Source organism: Alnus glutinosa, chromosome 6 (assembly GCF_958979055.1).
Source record: "Alnus glutinosa chromosome 6, dhAlnGlut1.1, whole genome shotgun sequence".
Classification (NCBI taxonomy): Eukaryota; Viridiplantae; Streptophyta; class Magnoliopsida; order Fagales; family Betulaceae; genus Alnus; species Alnus glutinosa.
In genome coordinates this window covers 2309852-2336114 of record NC_084891.1, presented here as the reverse complement: position 1 = coordinate 2336114, position 26263 = coordinate 2309852, and the positions used below count along the sequence as shown (strand labels likewise).

The 26263-nt window shown below is 38.5% G+C and overlaps 2 protein-coding genes and 1 pseudogene across 2 annotated transcripts; 1 reads left to right on the top strand and 2 right to left on the bottom strand.

Annotated features, from left to right (window-relative positions):
- The first annotated feature begins 17785 nt into the window (after positions 1 to 17785).
- Positions 17786 to 20303, top strand: LOC133870588 (transmembrane 9 superfamily member 8-like; annotated as a pseudogene).
- A 931-nt stretch (positions 20304 to 21234) lies between these two features.
- Positions 21235 to 21553, bottom strand: LOC133870242 (uncharacterized). The gene is given in 2 exon segments (XM_062307328.1): positions 21235 to 21324; positions 21326 to 21553. Coding segments are annotated over 2 exon segments (303 nt in total). The 5' UTR covers positions 21539 to 21553.
- Positions 21554 to 22077: 524 nt separating this feature from the next.
- LOC133870587 (uncharacterized) lies at positions 22078 to 23919 on the bottom strand. Its single transcript, XM_062307747.1, has 2 exons — positions 22881 to 23919; positions 22078 to 22298 (listed from the first exon to the last, which is right to left on the bottom strand). Exons 1-2 carry the CDS (start codon positions 23917 to 23919, stop codon positions 22078 to 22080), a joined length of 1260 nt encoding a protein of 419 aa, XP_062163731.1.
- Between the last annotated feature and the right edge of the window lie 2344 nt (positions 23920 to 26263).

Genomic DNA, 26263 nt, shown 5'->3' with positions numbered 1-26263 from the left:
GACTGCTACCGACCACGTACGAATGACAACAACCCATGGTCGAGTTCAGGACCAAAAATATCACTCTATGGGCCGCTACAACTACAATATTCGCTTGTTCCGACCCGGGCTTTGTGAAAAGGGTTTGCTTTTGATTGTTGTGGAGAACAAAATTTTCAATTTATTGGTCTGTTTTGTATTTGTTTTCTTGCTCTTCTTAATCTCTACTTGTTTCGTCTCATTAAAAAAAAAAAGGACAATCCTGGACTTTAACCCAAAAAACACGACTTACTTTAATGGACTGGACCTACTCAAATTCATGGACTCAACTCAACTTGACTGAAATAAAAAAGAGACTAAGTTTCGGTGTTAAATATTCTTAGCATTTTTTTTTTTGGTGTTTAGTGCGATGGAAATCATGGTCAAATTAACAATATTTTCAGTTTTATTCCGAAAAATATATATATTTTCAGTTTAACCAAAAAAATCTCTTTAGTTTCGAAAAATACTTTTCATTTTTTAAATTTTGTAAACCATTCTTCGAGTTTGAGTTCTCTTTCTCAAACCGTCGGACCTCGCCAGAGGTTTCTGATAGTCACCGGCATTTTTTTTCCGATCGCTCATTTTCCGTAAAAGCCAAACACTAAAAAAATATTTTTGAAAAAATTATTGTTTTTGAAAAATAATTTCGGTGTACAATAAAATTTTATAAAAAATATTATACGTACACCGAAATAAACAAAAATTAAACAAACGTGATCTAAAGTGGGAGGACTATGTAAGTCACGTTTAGGGTCCATCTCTATGCCCAAGAAAACCCTGAAAAAGAGTCCACAAATTAATAAACATTTTTACAAGCAAATCTACCGATCTGTTAGAAAAATAATTGAAATTAGAAAATATTTTATAAGAATTATACTATTAATTAATGGTGTTAAAAATAGTTTTGTTGATTACTAACTGATCAAATATAGAGAGGAGCATTTTGTTGTTTCAATAAATTATGATTTCATGAGACCAATATATTAGTTAGTATATATGTTATATAAGCATTATAAAAATATATGAAAAATATTTGGTTTCATTCTCTTATACTCCTTTTGTCCATCTCTATATAAGAGATTTGCAAATCCAGTACTAAATTGAAAGTTTCTTAAATTTAAGATAAATCGCAAAAACGATGAAAATTCAGTACTACATGCCCAAAGAAAAATACTGTTTGGATACACCAGTCCTCTATCAACCCAGGAGCAGCTCATTCCATTCCCTTTTTGTGTACAAAGTGCTTAAGCTTAAGAGAGTGGTAGAAGCAATTAGAATAGCACTACACTGCATGAATTCCCTTTCTTAGACCTATAGTGTCATTTCACAAATCCACATCTTTGACAAAAAGTTGAGATTAATTAGCATTACCAAGTTAACACAAAATCTTTATTTACGAAATCTCCTCATACATATATTTGGGTGTTTTCTAAAAATATTATACGAGATTGTCCTGTGTAAGTTTCATACAGAATCTTTCATATACTCCTTTGCCTGTACCAGAATTTTTCCCAATAATAACTACTAGATTTTAATCCCTTTTTTTATTATTATTTTAATGACTAAGAATCTTTTGCGGCAAAGCTATTTCGTGTACTTGCTTCTGTTAGATAAACTTCGATTCCGTGCAAAGCCCTCCATCCACCGGAATCAAGTAATATTCTAGCTTTACCAACAAATTAACTCCAAAAAATTGTTTACACCCAAAGAATTGAAGCTCCAAAATTTTTATGATAACTCAACAACAGGCAGGGGGGAAACAATCAGCAACCAGCAGAGATTCTGGGCCGATTGAACTTAACAACTTGCAAGGTTTCTCACAATTCAACATGCAAATCATTTATCAAATGTAACATATGAAGATCCTTAAACTAACATATGTTCAGTGGTGTCAACAACAGGGCAAAGGAAACCCTTTATGCTGCCATGAGTTAACTGGGGTTCACAAATGTTCAAAAGTATTACAAACCATTCATTCTCTCTTTGCATGCATCAAATCTCAGACCCATTAATTAGCATTTATATATGAATCTCTAAAGAAATTATTTAACCAACAACTCCTTTCTACCATGTCAAAAGAAGGGGTGGGCAAATTATTCAACTACCGCCTACTGACCGCTTATCGAACCGACATCGACCGCTTACCGACTCTACCAACAAAGTTGATTTAACCGACTTAATCGAACTGATTTTACCGACTTAACCAAACCAACTTAACCGCTTAACGAACATTTTGTGGGCAAATTATCAAACTATCGCCTACCGACCGCTTTCCGAACTGATATTGACTGCCTACCAACTCTATTAACAAAGTTGACTTAACCAACTTAACCGAATCGACTTTTCCGAGTTAACCGCCTATCGAACCGACACCCACTCCTAGTCAAAAGCTTCCTTTGACTTTCTTGTTTGTTTTGCACTAAGGTAAGGTGGGTTCAAGTTTTTTAAACTATAGATATATGATACAACAAAAATATCAGATCTTTCAATTTACAAGATTCATTTTCACTCGATTGAGACTGTGAAAAACAAGATCTTGAAATTCAGAGCAAGGGGCTGATGTAAATCCTTCAAAGCTCTGACTCTTAAATAGTGTATTATAATTTATATATATATATATATAGTTTGGGATAATGCTTGTAGTGCTGACCCTGACTATATGCTTTTATTACACCAAAATATGCACCACCTTTGTGCCCAGGAGCTTCCTATAAAATTGATGGCAATCAACGTCATTGCCATTTAAAAACTCACATGTAACCCTATTTAACAAAAAAAAAAAAAAAAAAAACTAATGACTTAAAAATTATAAAACATTACAAATGATACCCATTTACATTCATTTGTGCTACATTTTACCCATTTTGCCTATTGACAGATGAAATGAATACATCTTTAATGATACAGTCCGAGCTGACGGATTCTCGAAGATTGCATAGGGAACAGAAGAAGAGATTGAAGCATCAAGAAGGCAAATTATTGTTCTGACCGAGCCTTCGATAGCTCCGAGGACCAAGATTATGGAAGTAGACTCAGCACCAGATGAGCCAGAATGGGCAAGGGACATTATCCAGTTCCTCAGAAATGGGTTGCTGCCCGAAGACAAGGTCGCGGCTCGGAGGGTGAAGATACAAGCAGCACGGTTCTGCCTTCTCGGGGAGATACTGTACAAAAGAGGATATTCCGAACCCCTGCTCAAATGCCTCTCCAAGGCTGAGTCGAATTATGTTCTCAGGGAAATCCATGAAGGTGTGTGCGGAGACCACTCAGGAGGAAAGATGCTAGCACAAAAAACCATCCGAGCGGGCTACTATTGGCCTACGATCAAGAAAGATTCAGCTCTTCTCGTCAAAACCTGTGACAAGTGCTAGAGGTTCGCAAGAATCATGAAAGCAAGTCCCGAGAAACTCACCCCCCTCACTTCTCCTTGGCCATTTGCGAAATGGGGGGTGGATATAGTTGGCCCTATGCTGGTAGGGAAAGATGGACGGAAGTTCTTGGTTGTAGCTGTAGACTATTTTACTAAATGGGCGGAAGCAGAAGCATTAGCAGCTATAACTACAGCGAATGTTATAACTTTCCTCTGGAAGTCGGTGGTGTGCCGGTTTGAGATTCCTCATGCTTTCGTCACAGATAATGGGAAGCAGTTTGACTGTGAACCATTTCGGAAGTGGTGTTCGGAGCTCCGTATCCGAAACCATTATGCTTCGGTACTATACCCAAAGGCGAACGGTCAGGTAGAGGCGACGAACAAGACCCTGGTAAAGACTCTGAAGAAAAAGCTTGATAAGAAGAAAGGAGCATGGGTTGAATATGTTCCAGAGGTGCTGTGGTCGTACCGAACCACCAGAAGAACTCCAACGGGCGAGACACCATTCTCACTTACGTATGGAACCGAGGCAGTGATACCAGTCGAAGTAGGATCTCCAAGCTTCCGTGTAGCTCACTACAATCCAGGACTCAATGACGAAAATGCTAAGGTACACCTGGATCTTTTGCAGGAGAAAAGAGACGATGCTCACGTCACATGGGCAGCATATCAGATTCAAACGGCTCGGTACTTTAACAAACAGGTGGTGCCCAGAAAGTTCCAGCTCGGAGATTGGGTACTCAGGAAGGTGAGCTTAATGACGAAAGATCCAGCGGAAGGCAAAATGGGACCCGGATGGGAAGGTCCCTATAAGGTAATAGGGTGCCATCAGAAGGGAGCTTATCGCTTAATGACCGAGACAAGGAAGATACTCCCGAGATCATGGAATGCCGAGCACCTGAAGAAATATTTTATGTAATTTATTGCTTTTTCCAAACAATTTCATATTCAATAAAGAATGTATATTTCCAGTACATATTGACAATTGCAGAAATCCGAGAATCAATCTGAGTTATGCTTAGAAAAGAACTCACTTGCATCCTTTCCTCGAACAACCCGAGAGGGTCATGGAAAGGATGCAATAGAAAGAAATCCCTCGATTAGGGGTTACAGGAAAACAGAGAATATCTGAAGCTTCTCGGTTAGTCCAACACCGAGAACAAGAAAGAACAGAGAGTCTCCTAATTGCTTCTACCCACCTCGAACGACTCGAAAGAGTTATGGTGGGGATGTTCGGGAAAGAAATCCGCCCGAATCCTTTCCTCGAACAGCCCGAAAGGGCTAGGGAAATGATACAAAGGGTTGAAACCTCCCGATTGGAGGTTTCCGGAGGATGAGGACTAAAATCCGCCCGAATCCTTTCCTCGAACAGCCCGAAAGGGCCAGGGAAAGAATACAAAGGGTTGAAATCCCTCGGTTGGGGGTTTCCGGAGGATGAGGACTAGAATCCGCCCGAATCCTTTCCTCGAACAGCCCGAAAGGGCCAGGGAAAGGATACAAAGGGTTGAAACCTCCCGGTTGGAGGTTTCCGAAGGATAAGATGATGGATATCCCGATTAGAATCCGCCCGAATCCTTTCCTCGAACAGCCCGAAAGGGCCAGGGAAAGGATACAAAGGGTTGAAACCTCCCGGTTGGAGGTTTCCGAAGGATAAGATGATGAATTGGTTCAAATCCTTTCCTCGGACGACCCGAAAGGGTTATGGAAAGGATACCACGACAAAGTTAGAAGATCCAAAGGAAAAGAGCATTCAAGATAGTCTATTCCTCAGATGACTTGAAGAGACTGCAGAAAAGAATATCAAAGTAAAAGGCTCCTCCAAATGATATGATCAGAAAAAGAGAGATTTAAAAGGTAAAAGTTTCATTCAAAAGATTTCATTTCATATTTGAAGTCCTTTACAGGTTGATAAAAAAAAAAAAAAGAAAAAGAAAGAAAAAGAAAAATTCAAGCATTTGCCCGAGAAGCTTTTAGCTTGCGGCACCATCAAGTGGATCTTCTCGAGGATCTGGCGCGTTGATGTGTTTTAAAATATGTACTCGCAAGTGCACGAATCGTTTTGCAATATAGTGTTATGCAAGTGCGAGGTCGATCCCACAGGGAATTGTGTTGCGAAAATTAATCTCTATTCAAACTAATCCTACTTTAACCTAGTTCCAAATTTAGGGGTTTTTTTGATAAAAGAAAACATGAACAAAAATAATGAAGATATAGGGGTCTAGGGTTTCGGAATCCACACTCACCAAATCACAAGAACATAATCTCATGCTCATCACACATATTTTGAGGTTGTCACATTCAAATCTTAGGTATGCTCTACATTGCTTCAAAAATCATTTGAAACATTCAATGATTCCGTTCATAGCACAAATCACAAAGAGTACCAATTGAAATCAAAACATCCAATGTATCATTCAATCACAATGGATATCATCATTCAAACCGATAAAACAATGTATTAGTCGAACGACGCACAATGAATATCCAATGTTTTGATAGATCAAACACCAAGCAATCAATTTTAATGAGACTTATTCCACATCATCACTTGTATCCGGAAACCACAAGAGATATCAAAACATCATCTCATAAAAATCGAAGTAGAACAATGAGAAATCAAACCCATAAACTCAAATAGCATGAACAAGCAAGAAACTCGGTTTCTCTTCAATGGTGAGGTTTCATCCTCAACCCCAAACGAAAATATTAGCTACACATGATAAAATAACTACAACTTAAAACATTAAATTAAAAGCATAAAAATCAAAGAGTTGCAAAAGGAAATAAATAAGCTACAAGAAGAAGAGAAGCAAGAAGTTATGTACAAAGAGGCTCATGCCTCTCCTCCCCCCTTTGATTTTCAGCCTTGGTCTCCTTTTATAGCCAAGTGGTTTGTGTGGAATGGGTGAGTGGGTGTATGAGTGGAGAGATGAGTGATGAGTGTTTTATGGAATGAGTGGTGAGTGTTTTATGGAATGAGTGGTGAGTGTTTTATGGAATGATGTTGAGTGGAAAAAAAAAGTGATTAAGTGGCTGAGAATGTGGAGAAAAACGTGTATTGGCTCTAGCTTTGGGGAGACAAGGGATGAAGCAAAAGAAAAATAATAAGAGAGATGGTTCCGGATTTTCGGGATGATCCGACGACTGAAATTCAAACAGCCATATCTTTTTCCACGCATCTCCAAATTGGCTGAAACTTGTTGCGTTGGAAAGCTGACATCTTGAACTTCAATTTAGACCTAAGAAACTCCCAAAACAGATATATTTTGGTCCTATTATGATCAGTCTAAATGTAGTGGTCTGCTGCATCCGAATTTCCTTGTATTTTGCTTGAATTATATCATTTCTCTCTTATTGTCCTACAAAATATAAAAACACTAAAACTAACCAAAGCATTAGAAAATAACAAAGCTAAAGGTTTAACTAATGTAAATTAAGGGGTCCAAATATACACTTTTTGGCACTCATCAAATACCCCCAAACTTACATTTTGCTAGTCCCTTAGCAAAACAAAATGAAAAACAAAATCAAAGCATGAAACATAAATCCTCTTTCGTGGGAGACACGATTGCATTTAGCATATGCAACAAGCCTTTTAAACCCCTAGGACTCCCTAGTGGACGAGTGAAGTCTCGTGAGGGTTTGCCAGAAATGATACCCACAAACATTCAAACATTATGCTGTCAACGAGAAAAAGTTTTACCCAGATCATGGTTCATACGTCATTGGCATGCTTAAAAAGACAAACCCCATCATAAACATCAACAGGGGATCCAATCATCAAATCACTCATAAATGGACAGTTAAGACATCACATTTCCTCAAAAGTGCAGAGTGAAATCAACATGCAATTATGAGGTTTCATTTTAATCTCAAGATAAGTACTTCAAAAATCATTGGAATCCCTATCAAATGAAACAACCAAGGCAAGATATGCAAATTATTTTATTTTATTTATTTATATATATATATATATATATATATATATATATATATATATATATATATATATATTTTTGTTTTTTTTTTGTTTTTTTTGTTTTTTTAATATGTTGGTTGTGCAATGCTCGGCTCCCTTAAGCTTTCTAATTGACCCATGTAACGAGTGTTGGGCCAGTGGCTCCCAAACCAAATGGTCTTAGGGCACTAGATGTAGAAACATCCCTAAGGGCTTAATTACTCAAGTCAAAAAGGCTACGAAGCCAAACTAGCCATACAATTAACCAAATTGAAATTCTCACCTTTTGACGCGAACACTCAATGCTTAGTGAGGCAAGAGGCCCGGTTACTCAGTGAAAAACTCAAAATGATCTTCTTCTTTTTTTTTTTTTTTTTTTTTTTTTTTTTTTTAAATATATATATATCTTGCAAGCCAAGGTTATTTATCAATAAGTCATCCAACAACTCTCAAAATACACAATTAAGCACAAATTCATACCCCACAAATTACATGCTAACGTGCTCGTGATAGTTCAACTCAAGTGAAATCTTACTAGCCCAAAAATAAGTCAAAAGACTCAGATTCCTAAAGACATGATGTGTTCAAAAACTTAAGCAAGCCGATGAAATGCAAACCACAGCTATGGCTTAACTCAAACTTGAAAACATAATTTTTTTTTTTTTAATTAAAACATTTTAAGAACAAAAAGACAACTAAAAATAACTTAAAACAATTAGAAAAATTAAACAAACACACAAATGGAAACTTAAACAAACAGAAAATTTAAACAAACAAACAAATGAAATAAACAAACAAACAAATGGACAGAGTGCTTTTCCATACCCCCAAACTTGAATTACACATTGTCCGCAATGTGTAGTGTAGAAATACATTACCAGAAATACGGAAACATCGAGGTGTGAAAGGTCAAGGCGTCCCCCAAACTTTAAACACCAAAACACCTGTCAACAAAAACTAACAGCAACATTTCTCATAGACACAAACATCAAAATGTTAGTTGCTGTCAGAAACGAAAATAAAATGAAAAGAAATAAAAATGAAAGAAATCAACTGTACAAAAAGGTAAGAGAAAATTTACCGCGCCTTCCCCGATCATGTGGATGTCCAACCAATCCCTTCCACCCTTTCTTCTTTAGAATCTGATATCCCTCTGGAAGAATGTGTCGCCTTCTCAGGTGGCCAACTTGCTTGCTTCGAAGGATCTTCGTAGCGCCATTTTTTTTTATTTTTATTACAGTCCATAAATAAATAAAAAATAAAAAAAAATAAAAAATAAAAATAAAAATAAAAATAAAAATAAAAATAAAAATAAAAATAAAAATAAAAATAAAAATAAAAATAAAAATAAAAATAAAAATAAAAATAAAAATAAAAATAAAAATAAAAATAAAAATATAATTATTGTCTTACAAAACGAAGTACTTCTAAGAAAACATAAACTTGCGAATCGGACCTTTCCTGCAACATCCCCAGAGTATTCGGTATGCTTATACCTGACTAAGTTTCTGGGCGGAAAACCCTTAGGTTTTGGACTACACGCAAGAGGTCCTGGTGTTGTTCTTGCAGACGATTGGTATTCTGCTCCAACTCAGCATACCTCTTTTCCAAGTCTTTCGCATATGAATCTACCACCTTCTTCAGCTTTTTATTTTCTTGCTGTAGGACCCGATTCCTACGCCTAAAGTCCATGTACATTCGCTGCAAAGCCAAAATTTGAGCTTTTAGCGCTTGAACTTCATTCCCTCGAACTTGCAGACGGCGAGCCATGTTTGTAACTGAAGAAGCACTCTGAATACTGAAAGCCAAAGAGTCATTGATGGCTTGAGCATCAGTCCTATCCGCCAACAACTTATCATCTCGAGGAGTTATGATGCCTTGAGCCACGGATGCAGCTGCTGCATCATTCAGCATTACAGAGTCATTGGTCATGAGAGGACCTTTTTGCGTTAAGAATAATGGACGCCAAATTTCGGGTTGTACTACTGGCGTAGCATTCAGATCAAGATTATTTTGGGAAGAGGAAGAAGCCATTTTTCTGGAAAACTTAGGAAACGATGATATCCCTCAAAGAATCTGAAGGAGAGAAAGATAGAAATGAAGCGGTGATTCGAAAGATTTGAAGGGAAGGAAAGAGAACTTAATCAGTGGGCGAGACGCGGTCTAATCAACGTCATTCTGAGCGCAGCCTCCACTATCACTAGTAGACAGCCGCCCACGAATCACGAGTTCTCTTCTTTCTGAGCGCAGCCTCCACTATCACTAGTAGACAGCCGCCCTCGAATCACGAGTTCTCTTCTTTTTCAAGTTTTCACCCTTTTCACCTTCTCGAATTCCGAATTTACCCAATGACTTTTCCGGATTCATCCCCGCACTTTCCGCAACTAGCAGTCGTAGAGGGGCATCCCGAGAATGAGCTGGATGAGCGTTCCGAGAAAGGGATGGAGATATTACGATTCACTGTCGGCACCACTTGCACCGTCCCCTCTCAAATTTTCTCTATAAATTCACTCGTCTTCTCTCTTGCAAAGCACACCTATGAGCTCTCAACCCTTCACACTTCGAGAGCCAAATCTTTCTTCTAATCTGAACTCATCATCGCTTCCTGGAAGGGAAGATGTAGTTCATAACCAATTTCAAAGTTTAAAGTTGGAAAAAATGCAGCATCACAACCAGATTCACACACAACGAAGCAAGACTATTCTTGATCATACTATCCAGAAGCAAGATTATTCTTGATCATGCAAGACCTTCTCTTCCGTCTTGTCAACCTGGACGCTCCTCACATCTATCCTCAATCCGGTGATGGCGATCTATGACAGAAGAGAGAGAGCACTACGATATGAGTACCGCACTCATATCCTTTCCGGATTGCTTGCCTCGCCTTCTTTACTTTCTTCACATTCCCCACCTTCCTCTCCTTCGAGGCTTCCATGTTCTCATTTAGCAAGCTTTCCATGGTTCATGTGGGTTGAAACTGTAAGGGTAGTTGGTTGGAGCAAGTGTCCTACCACTAGGTGAAACATGTTGTACAGAAGAATCACAATAATTATCAAAATAAGAATCCATGCTTCACTTACACCCTATAGCAAGAAGTTATCCCACCAAAGATATGAACCAATTTTTTTTTTTTTTTTTTTTTTTTTTTTTTTTTTTTGAAAAATTAAAAATAAACTAACAAACAAAAACAGACAACAAAATAAGGTAAAACAGAAACAAAATATTTAACAAAAATAATAATAATAAAAAAAAACAACTGTGCAAAAAGGTAAAAGAAAATTTACAGCGCCTTCCCCGATCATGTGGATGTCCAACCAATCCCTTCCACCCTTTCTTCTTAAAGAATTGATGTCCCTCGAGAGAAATGTTTCGCCATCTTATGTAGCTAACTTGCTTGCTTCGAAGGATCTTTGTAGGACGATGGTTCCTAGATTTGCGCGGATGTGTGCATAGATCCTTGACAGTTTTGGCATAAGATGGCTCTTTGAGACATGTAAGAATTAAAGCTTGGGGCTCATGAAATGTCTCAAGAGGGATGGTGATGAAGGAATGAGCTTCAGTACTCATTCCGTATTCGGATGTATTTGGATTGGGCGGGGGCGCTGCTTGCTCACAGTGCTCCTCTCTTCCTTCCCCTCTGATACTATCCACAGTTTCTTCATTCTCCAATAAAGTGATGGCAGGGACATGCTCATGATCAGAATGGCTAGCATCATCCTCATCAATCATGTAGTGCCCTTGAGCCATCAGCTGAATTTGAAGCTCTTCTTCCTCCAGTCTGTTAAACTCAGCAACCAGATATTCGAACTGTCCTTCTATCCTGGCAATCGCCTGAGTGTTTTCCAAGGTGGCATTATTTATTTCATTAATGGTTTGGCTTGTAAACTGCATGAAGGCCTTGAGAGTGTCTTCTAATGATGACTGTGGTGTCGGTTGATTGAAGGATGAAGGATGGGAAGATTGGGTATCGAACAGCGAATATTCAGGATAGTGTAGTTCCTGAAATTGGGGAGCATGATTTCCCATGGCTTGAGCTTGCCATGAGAAATTAGAATGGTTGCTCCAGTCCGGGTTGTAAAAATTGGAATTTGAATTGAACCCCGGGCTAGAGAAATTTCTGTTCATTTGCTCATATGAAAAATTATAGAATTGTCCCCAAGAGGGACAATTATTGGCACAATGATGAGGATCAGAGTAAAGTGAACATGGTTCATATGGGTGATAATTTATGTTTTACAATCACTTCCTACCAAAAATATGAACCCCCTTTTTTTTTTTCTTTTTTTTTTTTTTTCTGCAAGTGGGGCAGACAGAATTCTCTAAAAGCCCAGGTTCGTTCCCAGGAAAGTGAGGGGGGTCACACCGGACACACTTAAATCCCAAGACTTTCCTAGCCAGAACTTGCCTCGACACTTAGATAGCGCCGTAAGACCACACTAGCAAAATATACTCCTTTTTTTTTTTTTTGAAGATTAAAAGAAAAAAATAGCACAAACAAAATAAATAAATAAATAAAAAATTGAAGACTAACACGAATGCATAGAACAACCAAAGACACCAGAAAGGCAAGAATTAAAACTTACAAATTTGGACCAAAAAATAATTTTTTTGGCAAGAATTTCTGCTACTGAACTATTCCAGGTTACACCTCCAGTGTTGGTTCGATCGATCGACTTCGTAAAATTCCGCACAACCTGAAATAACAATAAAACAGAAAACCTTGTTTTTTTTTTTTTTTTTTTTTTTTTTTTTTTTTTTGGGTTAGACAATAAAACAAAAACTAATAAAAATAAAAAGAAACAAAAATTGGAAGAAGAAAAAGAAAACAAAAATCTACCTAAACTAGTAGAAAAATAAAATCAATTCAAACTAATCCTACTTTAACCTAGTTCCAAATTTAGGGGTTTTTTTGATAAAAGAAAACATGAACAAAAATAATGAAGATAAAGGGGTCTAGGGTTTCGGAATCCACACTCACCAAATCACAAGAACATAATCTCATGCTCATCACACATATTTTGAGGTTGTCACATTCAAATCTTAGGTATGCTCTACATTGCTTCAAAAATCATTTGAAACATTCAACGATTCCGTTCATAGCACAAATCACAAAGAGTACCAATTGAAATCAAAACATCCAATGTATCATTCAATCACAATGGATATCATCATTCAAACCGATAAAACAATGTATTAGTCGAACGACGCACAATGAATATCCAATGTTTTGATAGATCAAACACCAAGCAATCAATTTTAATGAGACTTATTCCACATCATCACTTGTATCCGGAAACCACAAGAGATATCAAAACATCATCTCATAAAAATCGAAGTAGAACAATGAGAAATCAAACCCATAAACTCAAATAGCATGAACAAGCAAGAAACTCGGTTTCTCTTCAATGGTGAGGTTTCATCCTCAACCCCAAACGAAAATATTAGCTACACATGATAAAATAACTACAACTTAAAACATTAAATTAAAAGCATAAACATCAAAGAGTTGCAAAAGGAAATAAATAAGCTACAAGAAGAAGAGAAGCAAGAAGTTATGTACAAAGAGGCTCATGCCTCTCCTCCCCCCTTTGATTTTCAGCCTTGGTCTCCTTTTATAGCCAAGTGGTTTGTGTGGAATGGGTGAGTGGGTGTATGAGTGGAGAGATGAGTGATGAGTGTTTTATGGAATGAGTGGTGAGTGTTTTATGGAATGAGTGGTGAGTGTTTTATGGAATGATGTTGAGTGGAAAAAAAAAGTGATTAAGTGGCTGAGAATGTGGAGAAAAACGTGTATTGGCTCTAGCTTTGGGGAGACAAGGGATGAAGCAAAAGAAAAATAATAAGAGAGATGGTTCCGGATTTTCGGGATGATCCGACGACTGAATTCAAACAGCCATATCTTTTTCCACGCATCTCCAAAAATTGGCTGAAACTTGTTGCGTTGGAAAGCTGACATCTTGAACTTCAATTTAGACCTAAGAAACTCCCAAAAAAGATATCTTTTGGTCATTTTATGATCAGTCTAAATGTAGTGGTCTGCTGCATCCGAATTTCCTTGTATTTTGCTTGAATTATATCATTTCTCTCTTATTGTCCTACAAAATATAAAAACACTAAAACTAACCAAAGCATTAGAAAATAACAAAGCTAAAGGTTTAACTAATGTAAATTAAGGGGTCCAAATATACACTTTTTGGCACTCATCACGCGTCATCACCCCAACTCGGAACATCAGGCATGAAGTCCTTACCGAACTCGTCCATCTCTAAGATGGCCTCTTCAGGAAAACCCACAAGCATCGGTCCAACCGTCTTGGGGTCGAATTTATATTGGGGATTCGTTACCAAGGTTAGAAAATTTTTGAAACCCCAATTGCACCCCCGAGCCCAACTCTGATCCCGAAGGTGTGGCACATTGCTCAGTTGCTTCAGATAACGCTTGAGCTTTGCCCGATCCGCGTCATATCTAGCCCTGAGCCTAATTAAGAGACTCTCCGAGTGATCCTGCGCCTTAACAGCTTCATTTCTCTCGGCCTCAAGCCTTTCAACCTCATCTTTCAGTTTGTCCTTTTCGGCTTCGGCATTCATAGCATTTTTGCACGCTTCGGAGCATTCGTTTTGTACGGCCGACAAACGAAGGGACAACTGATCTGCACGATCCAGCTCGGTAGAAAGGCTTGCAACAGAACGTGTGTACCGATCATTGGCCTCCAGAATTTCTTTCTTCAAACGAGCATTGGCAGAACGCATCTCGGATATAGTCGAGTCCCGAGATGCGAGTTCTTCGTCCTTAGATTGAAGAAGGGCCTTCAGTGCCGCAACTTCGTTCTCCAAGCCCGAGATGCGAGCTTGCACTTCGGGGGTAGGAGCAGCCGGACGATTTTCGTACTTCTGCCAGAGGGCAGTCATCTTCACAAGAAGCTATAAAGAGAAAACTAAAGTCAGAATCAAGATACGGATAGAATGAAGAAGCCTGGTTTCAGAAACTTACCTGATAATGAGAGATAAGAATGCCTTGAGCAATCTTCTCGGGAGAAGACACCCCTGCATTTCCCAAATACCCATCGGGAATTAGATTCTTTATAGCCTCCATTGGATGACCCAGAAGACCTTTGCCCAAAACTTCGAAACTAGCCGAGACCCTAGAAGAGGAGCTAGGACCCACAGAAGGTACAGTCCCTACACTTAAAGCCGCTTCGGACCCATCAAATCTTAATCTAGAAGGGCTGGCCTCAACACGAGACCCGTTCCTAGTAGAAGACTCGGGAGCACACTAGCTTCAGGAATGACGTTCTCGGAGTCGATCCGAGACTCCTCTGGCACTCCGAGATGGGGAGTTACTTCGGGTTGACTTGCACCTTGAACTTCAGAAGTAGAGCCCGGCATCTCTTAATCAACCACTTCCCGAGAAGTTCTAGGTTCTTCGATATTTTCAGCCTCAGGTACTCCAGTATGAGTTCCAAGTTGTACAGGTGCAGAACATGGAGCTTGGGGGGTGGCATGTCCCATTTCAGGGTTTTCCTCGGGAGGTGGTGGAATGTCTGGACGTTCCAAGGAAGGAGTTCGGGGAGTACCTTCGGCTTCAAACTCCTCAACAAGAGGCACATCTCGGGGGGAGCCAGCTTCCTCATCCCTCTCTTCAAGAGATTCACCACCTGAAGCAGTGGGCTCTTGACGCACCTCCTCGGCATCAGAAGGTCTTATAACCGCCTTGCCCCAGATCCGCTCGGCCTCCAAGATCTTTTCAGCAATTCGGTCCTGGGCTGTGAACTTCTGCTTTCTGGCCGGATGTTTTACCCTGCGCGTGACTTGTATATCTCGGGCCTCAGGAACAGTCTCATCTCCTTCTCCAGATCTCTCTGGTTCCGGGGCAATCACTGTCGAAGTTCCGAGAGGAGGTTCCGCAAAAGAAGTTTCTGCACTTTGTTCACCCTGATACGATGCCCCGGAGCCAGACTCATCCCTTAAAACAAAGGAAGGAGCAGCACTAGCTTCTGGTGTAGGAGAAACTTCTGGAATGAAACCCCGAAAACTTGCAGATCCCTCTTCAACGTTCACTCCCGATGACGGAACCGAAGAGGGAGTCCTCCTTGCACCCAAGGCAGCTAGGGGAATGCTCTGTTTCTTCCGCGAAGGGACATCCTCGGGAACTTCTTCGGAACTTTTGAATGGCCTCTTCTTAGTAACAGGCCTCGGAGATGGAGGGGCGTCATTCCTCTTCTTAATAGCCCCTCTTTTGGTAATTAGCTATTTGTCTCTCGGGATGTCGTATCCGAGAAATTGCCTTAAATTCTCCTCGGTGACAAGGTTATCAAAATCAACTTCTTCAAACTTGTCAGCCTTGACCCTAGCAGCGGACCACCCATTTATCTTCTTGACATCCTCCAGGTCGGATACACTGAGTGAAGGGGGGTCGCTTCGGTCAGGTCGTAGCAATTGCCAGGTCCGAGGCATCCTACGGTCTTTAGGCAGAAGAGTACCTTCAGGGCATTCCTACTCTCCAGAAACTCTGAAAAATTGCATTTCCCAGAATTTGTTGTTCGTTAGCCCACTCTTGAGCTTGATGAAGACAGGCGGGTGACGAACACAGAGTTCAATCATCCTCGCTGAAGTTTGCCTTGGTCTGTAGATGTTGAAAAATTGCAAGATATCCATCTCCTTCTTCAACACGAGCCTCCAAAGGATGTAAGAAGCGAACAGATACCTCCAGGCATTGGGCATAATCTGACTGGGTGCAACCATCAGGAAAAGGACAAAATCCCGAGCAATCTCTGGAAACGGTAACCGTAGCCCAGCGAGAAACATCCTCTCATACAAGGTAACGTCGCCGCCGTTGATAATCCAAGCTCCAGGCGCTTGATAGAACATCTTCACTGTTGGAGGAATTTCGTAGTTCAGACGAAGGACACCCTCATGCTTCGCAAAAAGGGCGGTTTCCACCCTACTCTCCAGGGGAGAGAGATCCACGAAGCCGTCGGACCTTTTCGTCCGAGCCCGAGACGTAGCAGGAACAGCCGAAGCAGCTTTTTTAGGAGCCATGGAAGAAAGAAGAAAAGAAGAAGTAGAGGATACAGAGAAAGAAAAGAGTTGAGGAAGAAGGCGACAATGGAGGATCGAGAGAGAGAATAAGTGAATGTCAAAGAATGAACAGTAAAAGTATTCAAAACTTTAAATACCCCCTCCCCTACGTGTCTGAAATACCAAAAGGCGCCATCATTTCAAAATTTCCGAAGTTGAAAAGGCGCGCCTTCCGTATTCCAGAATTAAATGCTCTACCTCGACAGTACCGTTTCATGATGACAAAGGGCGGCGGTACAGAGCTGATGTCGTCATTAGAAAAAGAAGCGGTAAGATTTAAATGTTTGAACTGTTGAAAAGACGCGCCCTTCACAGTAGCAGGTACAGGTTGGCAGACGGAAAATAATTCTCTTATTTTCATTTATTTATGAAATCAGAGAATTAGGGGGGTAACTGTTAGGGATAAAATCAACCTTAGAGACACGTGGATTTAAAGACATCTCGGAGTTATGTCTCGGACATTTGTTCCGCCCAGCAGAGAAAAGATCGTCTAGGTATAAAGACATCTCGGAGGTATAAAGACATCTCGGAAGTATAAAGACATCTCGGAGGTATAGAGACATCTCGGAGGTATAACGATGTCTCGGTCTTAACATTCCAGGTTACGGTATATAAAATATCCTGGGATCTCCTAGTCTAAACGGAGCGAACATATCTCGGATATTTGTGTCTCGGAGTAATAACGCCTCGGGATGATACCGAGTCGGTGTGATATCACCTCGGGGTGATATCAATTCGATGTGACAACGTCTCGGAGTAACGACATCTCGGCCTTACACAACCCTGTTATGGTGCGGCGATATCCCGAGATCTCCAAGTCGGAGCGAACATATCTCGGGTATCATCACCTCGGAGGTTGGCTGACATGTGCCGCAGTCTTCTAAAATGTGCCACATTCGTCTTAGAATGCGATAAGGATAGAATCCCAGAAGATCAGGGATAAACCACAATTCCATAATTTATGGGATAAGATAGTTATTGATACGGAATCAAGTTTAAAGAGGTACAAACGCAATCAACTTCGGACTCTACACTCCCATTCGAATTCCCTGAAGATATGGTTAAAGTTCAACCAAGCTAGGACTCAAACTCCTAATCTAACTAGGAGTCAAGAAAGTCCGGCCTATAAATAAGACCGTCACACCAGGTATGAAAAAACGAATTCTCTAAGCTCTTGAGATTAAGATTGAGAATACTCTGCAGAAAATTGATTTAAACTGACTTAGGCATCGGAGTGGGCGTAGTCGGCACCTCCGACGAGTTGTTTGTTCTTTTTGCAGGATTGAAGTAGTAGATCAGAACCCAGCAGCGAATAACCAGGCGACACGTCACCATACCGGAAACTGTACCAATATTAATTATCTTCCTTACTCATATTATTATCTTCCTTATCCTCGGCCTGAAAAGATAGTTGACAGTGCAGAGAATCTTGGGGAAGTACTTCGAGCCTTCGAGGTGATCGTATTGAAAACTCCCCCTATGTGGCGAGTTTTTATTATATTTGTGTGAGGTTAAAACTGCTTTATAATGCCATGATTATTTACTTTTTCTAGAAAATAATTAATTAATCCCATACATATTTGTCTAATCTTTTTTGGTGGCAGTTCGGAATGCGAGAACCACAAATGTGCAATGTTGTTGAAACGGGTTATTATACTTGATGCCAAATCGGCAAAGGAATTTAAAGAGAAAATCAATGATGAGTATCGGGTCAATATGTATGGGATTAATTAATGTCAATATATATTTGCTTATGTCTGTTTGATCTGCTTTGAAGTTGCATTCTGTTAATGGATCTTCCATGCATGTGACAGGATCCTTGATAATCTCCCGCTGGTTGTTTCCACACGAAGGCTGGATCAGGAATCTCCTACTGTTTATCAGCTTGGCTTTTTTGTTGGGCTCAAAGGCCAATTTGCTGGGGTATATGCTTTATTTATTAGGATTAATGTATTTTCTTGGGAATGTGCAAGTTTTTTCTTTTTCTTACTTTAAATGACTGTGAACAGAGCAAGGGTGAAAAGTATTTTATCCACAACCACTCGGCATTTACTGTGAAGTTTCATAGAGATTTGCAAACCGACTCTGCAAGAATTGTGGGTTTTGAGGCTAAACCATTTAGGTAATTTTTTTTTTTTTCTGGGTCCCTTCTTTCTTACTAAATGATACCTCGCTGAGTCTTGGATCCCGTAGTTATGTTACTTGGTTGCTGGATAAATACAGTGTTAAACATGAATATGAAGGGAAGTGGGATGGGAAGAATCGTTTAACAACCTGTGATCCTCATGCAAAACACACAGTTGTTAATTCCAACTCCCCTCAAGTGGTTGAAGAGAAAAAAGAGATTATATTCACTTATGATGTTGATTTCCAGGTACTCTCCTATTTTGAATTATAGCTTTACTTTTAACATTTTTCTATTGATCATTAAATTTCTTTTATAGTCATCATCATCATTTTCCTATTAGCTGAACACTAATGGGTACTCTTGAACTTACTTGGTCCTTTTTATGACTGGGTTGCTATCATTATTTATAATTTTCTCTCTCATCTCAACCTTTCAGGAGAGTGATGTGAAGTGCGCATCTAGATGGGATGCCTATCTTCTAATGAGCGATGACCAGATTCACTGGTTTTCAATTGTCAATTCTTTGATGATTGTTCTCTTTCTCTCGGGCATGGTGGCAATGATAATGCTACGAACACTTTACCGTGACATCTCCAAGTACAATGAGCTTGTGACCCAAGAAGAAGCCCAAGAAGAGACGGGTTGGAAGCTCGTGCATGGGGATGTCTTCAGGACCCCAAATAATTCAGACCTGCTCTGTGTCTATGTTGGAACTGGTGTTCAGTTTTTCGGGATGATACTGGTGACCATGATCTTTGCCATCCTAGGCTTCCTTTCCCCCTCTAACCGGGGTGGTCTCATGACAGCCATGCTCTTGCTTTGGGTCTTCATGGGTCTTTTTGCTGGTTACACCTCTGCCCGTTTATACAAGATGTTTAAAGGGACAGAATGGAAGAGAATTGCTTTCAGGACTGCAGTAATGTTCCCAGCGATCGTCTCCGCCATTTTCTGTCTTAAATGCTCTCATATGGGGACAGAAATCATCTGGGGCTGTGCCATTTGGTACCATGTTTGCTCTGATCTTCTTATGGTTTGGGATTTCAGTCCCACTTGTGTTTGTGGGTGGCTATGTTGGGTTCAAGAAACCAGCAATCGAGGATCCCGTGAAGACAAATAAAATCCCGAGGTAGATTCCTGAGCAGGCCTGGTATATGAACCCGGCATTTTCGATTTTGATTGGAGGAATACTCGCATTTGGGGCAGTTTTCATCGAACTTTTCTTCATCCTGACCTCAATCTGGCTGAATCAGTTCTACTACATCTTCGGTTTTCTCTTCTTGGTCTTCACCATCCTCATTGTGACTTGCGCTGAAATAACCGTGGTGCTCTGCTACTTGCAACTGTGCAGTGAGGGCTATCTGTGGTGGTGGAGGTCATACCTTACATCAGGCTCTTCTGCAATCTGCACTGTACCTTTTCATCTATGCAACATTCTACTTCTTCACTAAGCTTGAAATCACAAAGCTGGTCTCGGCGATATTTTACTTTGGATACATGCTAATTGCCTCGTATGCATTTTTTGTTCTAACCGGTACCATTGGATTTACTAATAAGTGTGATCAGGTTTGTTCGATGGTCATTTTCTTTAAAAGGCTGCAAAAAAACTTATCTTTGTAAGATTTACAATTAAGGTACCATTTTCCCTTCCAGATGTAACACACTACTCAATTTTGAATTGTGAAGAGGATGGGCATGACTTGGCTGTTACAGTAGCTTTTATTTGTTTAATTTTTAAAGAAGATTCTCCTAGATTTTTGGTAGCCGGACTTGTGTAGATTTTTGAGTAAGATTGACATTATATATTTGCTGTTTTTTCTTAGTAGTCCTGCTGTGCATCCCAGAAGATTGGGAAGCGAAATCTTTTAACCAGAAAAGCACGTCCAAAGCAGAGAAACGCGGGAAGGTAACCTTGCAGGGTGAGTGGTAAATTATGGAGCATTTGGTAGGAATTAATAAAGCTTACAATGAAATACACCTAGGCAACCTGTTTTGTTTACTTCTTTTGAATGATACATGAGGATGTTTTAAGTGATTAGAATTTAGGGCTACGGTAATTTCATTGGGTTGGTCTCTGGATTGGTTTTCAGTCTAGAAATGAATAAAAATTAGGATGCTGTCGACGAATGGACAAAAGAGAGAAGAACTATTTTCGCGTTATTGAGGAAGGCAAGTGCAATTATTAATTATTGTTGTGAGAGATGTATGCTTCTGTGAGAGTATTGGGTCGTAAAAGCATCAGCCACGTTATGGACATAAATTGAAAACAATTGATGGTATCCTTCTCCATTCTCACAAAACTCTCTCGAGGGATTCAATCTAAGTTAAACCTCCATTCCCCTGAAACCCCATTCAATAAAATTGATCCCCAAAACTAAAGATTGGATTGAAATTGCTGGGTTATATTGGGCCAAGAGTGAAGAGCCCAATATGATAAACATTTGAAAGCAAGTATGACCAAGAAGAAAGTTTTGGCATTGGAAGAAATTCCAATTCCATCGCTAGTTGCAAATTCTTGTACAAGTGGCCGGCAACTATTGTAAGCAGATATATATATATATATATATATATATTCCTTTTACCCAAGAAAAACCTGCGCAGAGTCCACTAATTAACAAACATTTTTACAAGCAAATTAAACCCTCACACGTACACGTAGACAGCCACTAGCAGCTCGATCTAGCTACTTCCTTGGCCGAGTGTCCTCAGGTTTGGCGGCTCCCACAGCCACCTTGGCCACGTCTCCGGCGGTGGCTTCGGGTTTTTTTTTTGACGTATAAGGTGAAGTATCCGATGGCGCCAGCGATAAGGAGGCCCCCAATGGCCATGGTGGTATAGCTGTAAGGAAAAGTGCGCCTCTGGTGCAGTACTCCGCCTGGTTGGTGACTGGGTGGCCTTTTGGAGCCCTCCACTCCGGCGGCTTTTACTTCCTCCGGACTCATTTTGTGGGTTTCTGCATTTTTCCTCCACTCCTCCTCCCCTCCCATGATCTCTTTCTCTCTCTCTCTCGATCTCTCGCCTTTTCTGGGTGCTTGCTCGTATTTGTGTTGCTTTAAATTAAGCGGCAGAATTGCCAGGTATATAGTTGCTGTGTACGTGGCTGTAGCTTGTTGCTGTAGCTGGACAAGTGTCATGTGTTGAATAATAGTAAGGAATCCCATGATTCTTTTATAATAGCAGGACGTCTTTGGGTATATATTCAAGAGGTTTTTTTTTTTTTTTAATTCAAAGGTGTAAATCGATCGTCATTGATGTTGTGAACACTATTTTGAAGCAACATTGACGGTGAAGAGAAACATAATTCCCATTAATATAATGCATCAACAAACTCCATATGCATAAGCACAATATACAATACATAATGACAAGTTCTTGAATAAATTTTATTTTCCCAAACTTAGATAATTAAAGATATAACCAAACCTCTCAGAAAATAGATAGAGTTTTATGGTAGATAGCAGTAAACTCTGAAATTTCCGTGCCTTGAGTGAGTTTAAGGCTATATGTTGTAGGCTTCCTCCAATCATCACTTCGAAGTGATTTTCTCCGTTATTTTGTTGACACACGAATGAGAGTCGTGGACATTAAATTTGCATTGAGTGCATTCTAGGGCCATGCCATTGAAAGTCTCACCACAAGCATCACACGGAGAATAGGACTTAGTCTTTGGGACAAAAGTGAGAGGGTGTTGGTGTTCATCTTTGAATGTGAAAGTATACTTTCCAAACTTAAAGTGTGAATATTTGCCTAAAACGCAATGGAGATGAGCAGGAAAGTCGCATTCTGTACAATAATAGAACCAGCTTTTGGGATCTCTTTATTTTTCGCAAATTAAACAATAGTATTCTTCACAATGAGCTTCAACACTGCAGGTGAGCTCAAGGAGATGATCGTCATATTTGTGCCTAGCTACGAGCGGAAGAGTTGCACATTCGAGACCCAAGGCGAAATCGCAATTAATGCATACAAATATGTTAGGTTTCCTGGCAGAAGCGTAATTACAAACATGGCATCTTCTATTAGAATTAATAGCAAGAAAGAGGGAGTGTTGATGACCTTTATGTTTTAGGATTTGCGAAAGTGAACAGCATTGAAGGTCAAACGTCAAATGACACGTGTCACATCTATAGCCAAAACCATTGCTGAGACGTTCACAAGCATTACAACGGATCAATCCAGAATAGTAAGAGTCACGTGGGATAAGAGTGAGCTGGTGTTGGTGAAAAAAGAACAATCCCTTCTTTCTTGGTAGTTGAGCACATCTACTGTGGAGAAAGAAATTGCATAGAAAACAACTGTAGAACGGGGGGGAGATTAATTCTAGACAACCATCACAAAGTATATCTTCCACGAGCTCCTTATTGCTAAGAATTAAATCATGGTGATGGCTAAAATGTTGTATCTTCTCAGCCCCTTCAACCTCTTCTGTAACATTAGTTGCTAAATCAATGGATTTCTCAGGCAGCCACATGAGATGTGCACTTTTTTTATATTCAAATGCACAGGCCAAGTGGGCCATGTAACCACATTCTTGACAATAATAGGCTGCATACTTTGTCTTCACCTTTTCATAGCAGAGCATACAAAACACATTGATGTGCTCTTTGACTTGACGAAGAGAATAGGTGAGAGAGAGTGAGTGATCATGATTTGTAATCCAGATGGTTCGTGGAAATCGAACACATTCGCCGTGAATTAAGAGTTGACAGATGCTACATTGCGAGGCTAACTCCTTGCCTTCTTCACCACAAGCTTGACAAGTGAATTGAATCTGACTATAGAAGTAGTTGAATGCATGCTGGCAATCCTGAATATTAATAATTCGCGGGCGGGTAGCACATACGAAATCAAGATTGAAATTGCACTCATTGCAATTGTAGAAGGGGTATGCATCGCAATTTTTACCGCAAGCATTACAATATATTTTCTTTGACCACTCCTCAAGAACAAGGGTGTGGTTTGAGTGGAAGGGGTGTTGTTGTATCTCGGGAGGCAGATCCCCGCATGATTGATGGAGGGCCAAATTGCATTGAGAGGAGGTGGAGCATTTGTATCCGGGACCAAATACTGGCTTCTCGCACCCGAAGCAAACAAAGTCCTCCTTGCCTTCATTTTTCACTTCTTCTGTGAACATCATGCCACCATGCTTCTTCTGGCCGAAGTGTAACATAAGGTCTTTGTCTTTGGCGGGTGCATTGAGGCATGATATGTGAAAGAACAGCTCTCTACCCCCGTAATAAAAAGCGGCACCCGATATCGGTTTCAGGCACGTCGTACAAACAACTTTCTTATCTTCATCCACCCATCCTGCGTACACGTCTGCATCCTCATAATATTTACCGAATAGAAACGATTCAATGACGTCCATCTCTCTTAGGAAGGATCCCACTCTTAGACGTACACCCACACAAAGGAGGGAGAAGTGGTTAGTATTATTGGGATTTGTGAAAGGAAATAATAATAATAATAATGACAAAAAAAAAAAAAAATGGTAGGTAGTACTGCAAGCTGTTTGGTGTTGTTGTGGAGGGAAATTTTGGTGGAGATTTCTACTTATCCAACAACCTTTGAAATAAGAGCGATCGAGCAAGTGGAGTACGTGGCATATATATATATATATATATATATATATATATATATATATATATATATATATATATATATATATATATATGCAGTTGCCTACAACGCAAGCAAATTGTGCTTTAATTTTGCATGGGCCCCACTATTTTTTGCAAAGCTAATAATTCTTTCCGGTTGAAAGAAGAAAAAGATAAAAAAAAGAGAAAGAAATAACTTTGTATGTATATGCAGGTTAGGTTAGGAATAAATTCGGACTTCTAACTTGTAAGCTACTTTAAACATATCTTCCAAGGAGGTGAAAGTATATTCTAATTTTGATTGTTTATTTCTTCTCACAATTCTAAGCTTTACTTTTGCTAATTAAGATATTAAATTTTGATTGATTATTAAATTCACAATTCTTTTGTTTATGTGATTCCCCTCACATTTTAAATAAATATTTCACATATATATTGGTCCTTATTCAATCCATATATATATATATATATATATATATATATATATATATATATATATATATATATATAAAGCAGAGTATTAAAGTATTAATTAAATTTACAAATTTATAATTTTCTTTTAATTCAAACTTTTTGAATAATCGGTGGTTTAACAGTACTTTTCAAGTTCTATATTTAAATTTTCCCGTTTTATTTTCACTTTGTGAGATACAATGACATTTGTTTCTTAATTATGAGGGAAAGATTATGTATTTAAAGTTTGTGAGACATATTGATAAACTTAAAGGGGAAAAGTTTACGTACATACTTCATTCAAATTACCACTATATTGTTAATGTGTCCTCAAACTATAAATTGTGTCAATGTCTCCCTCAACTAACAAAAAATGCCAGTGTCTCCCTAAAGCCAACAAAAAGACAAAAATAATCATAAAAAAGATTCAATAAGACGAATATATGCTTATAAATTCGAGAAAAAAAAAACTAAAACTAAAAATAAGAATGATTTTTTTTTTAAGACTGAAAAAAATGAGAAAAATGCCTAAAAAAAGACCTTGGTTTTTATTTTTATTTTTTAATTTTTCTTAAAATGATTTTTTATTTTTTATTTTTGTCTGGTTTTTATATAGTTTTAAGAATTTTTATAATTTTATGAAGGATATTTTTGTTATTGTGTAGCATATTGACATTGTTTGATAGTTTAAGGAGGGAGACATTAACACAATTAGTGATTTTAGAGGTACATTAACAATTAAATAGTAGTTTAAAAGAGATATGTGTACTTCTCTTAACTTTATGCCTTTAACAAGCAATGCATAATAAAGATAATTCGTTTAAATTAAATTTACAAATTTAATGGTATATTTCTAGATTTGATTATTATGTGTCTAATTTCTCTCATACGTTCGATTATTTGTCGTTTTCTAGGGTCTAGTGAATTCGAGGGTCCCACATTTTGTCTTATGTACGTTCTTTTATGCTCTGACTTTAATAGGATAGTATAATGAGAATCTTCCTTCATTCCCAATTAGATGAGTCTAGTAGGAAAGAAATCGTGTTGTTTGGTAAATGCAAATCTTTTTTTATTTTTTTATTTTTATTTTTTTTATTTTTATTTTTTATGGTGTATATATATATAAAAAAAAGATTTACTATATATATTTGCTGTGAATTTGGTATTATTTAAAAGTAAAAATAATTTATAAATATTTTGTGTTTTGTAATTTTTTTTTTTTTTTATAATTTTTTCTTCTAAAAAGCATAATTATGTCACACAAAATACAAGTCATAAGTCATTACTATTCACTCAACCGAGGCCAATACAACTATTAGTTGATTTTTCTTTTAGAAAAGAGAAAAATACACATATTTTTTAAACTATCACTCTATCGTCAATGTCTCTCTAAATTATCAATTATGTTAATCTACCCTCGAAAGTTCTAAAACAATGTCAATGTTCCTCTCAAAGCCAATAAAAAGACAAAAATGATCTTAAAAAATGTTTAATAAGACAAAAATATCCCTATAAATTCGAGAAAAAAAAACAATACAAAAACTTAAAAATTAAAAACAAAATTAATTGTTTAAAAAAAAAATTAAAAATGATTAAAATAAAAATAAAATGATCGCATTGGCTTTTCAATATATATATATATATTCAGTTTTAGAAAAG

What these genes read in the sequence shown, in the direction of transcription:
- LOC133870587 (XM_062307747.1), bottom strand. Translation starts at nt 23,919, where the DNA reads ATGGACGTCATTGAATCGTTTCTATTCGGTAAATATTATGAGGATGCA. An exon ending in GGAAGATATACTTTGTGATG is followed by an intron (nt 22,299 to 22,880) that starts GTTGTCTAGAAT and finishes ATTGCGTTTTAG; the next exon opens with GCAAATATTCACACTTTAAG.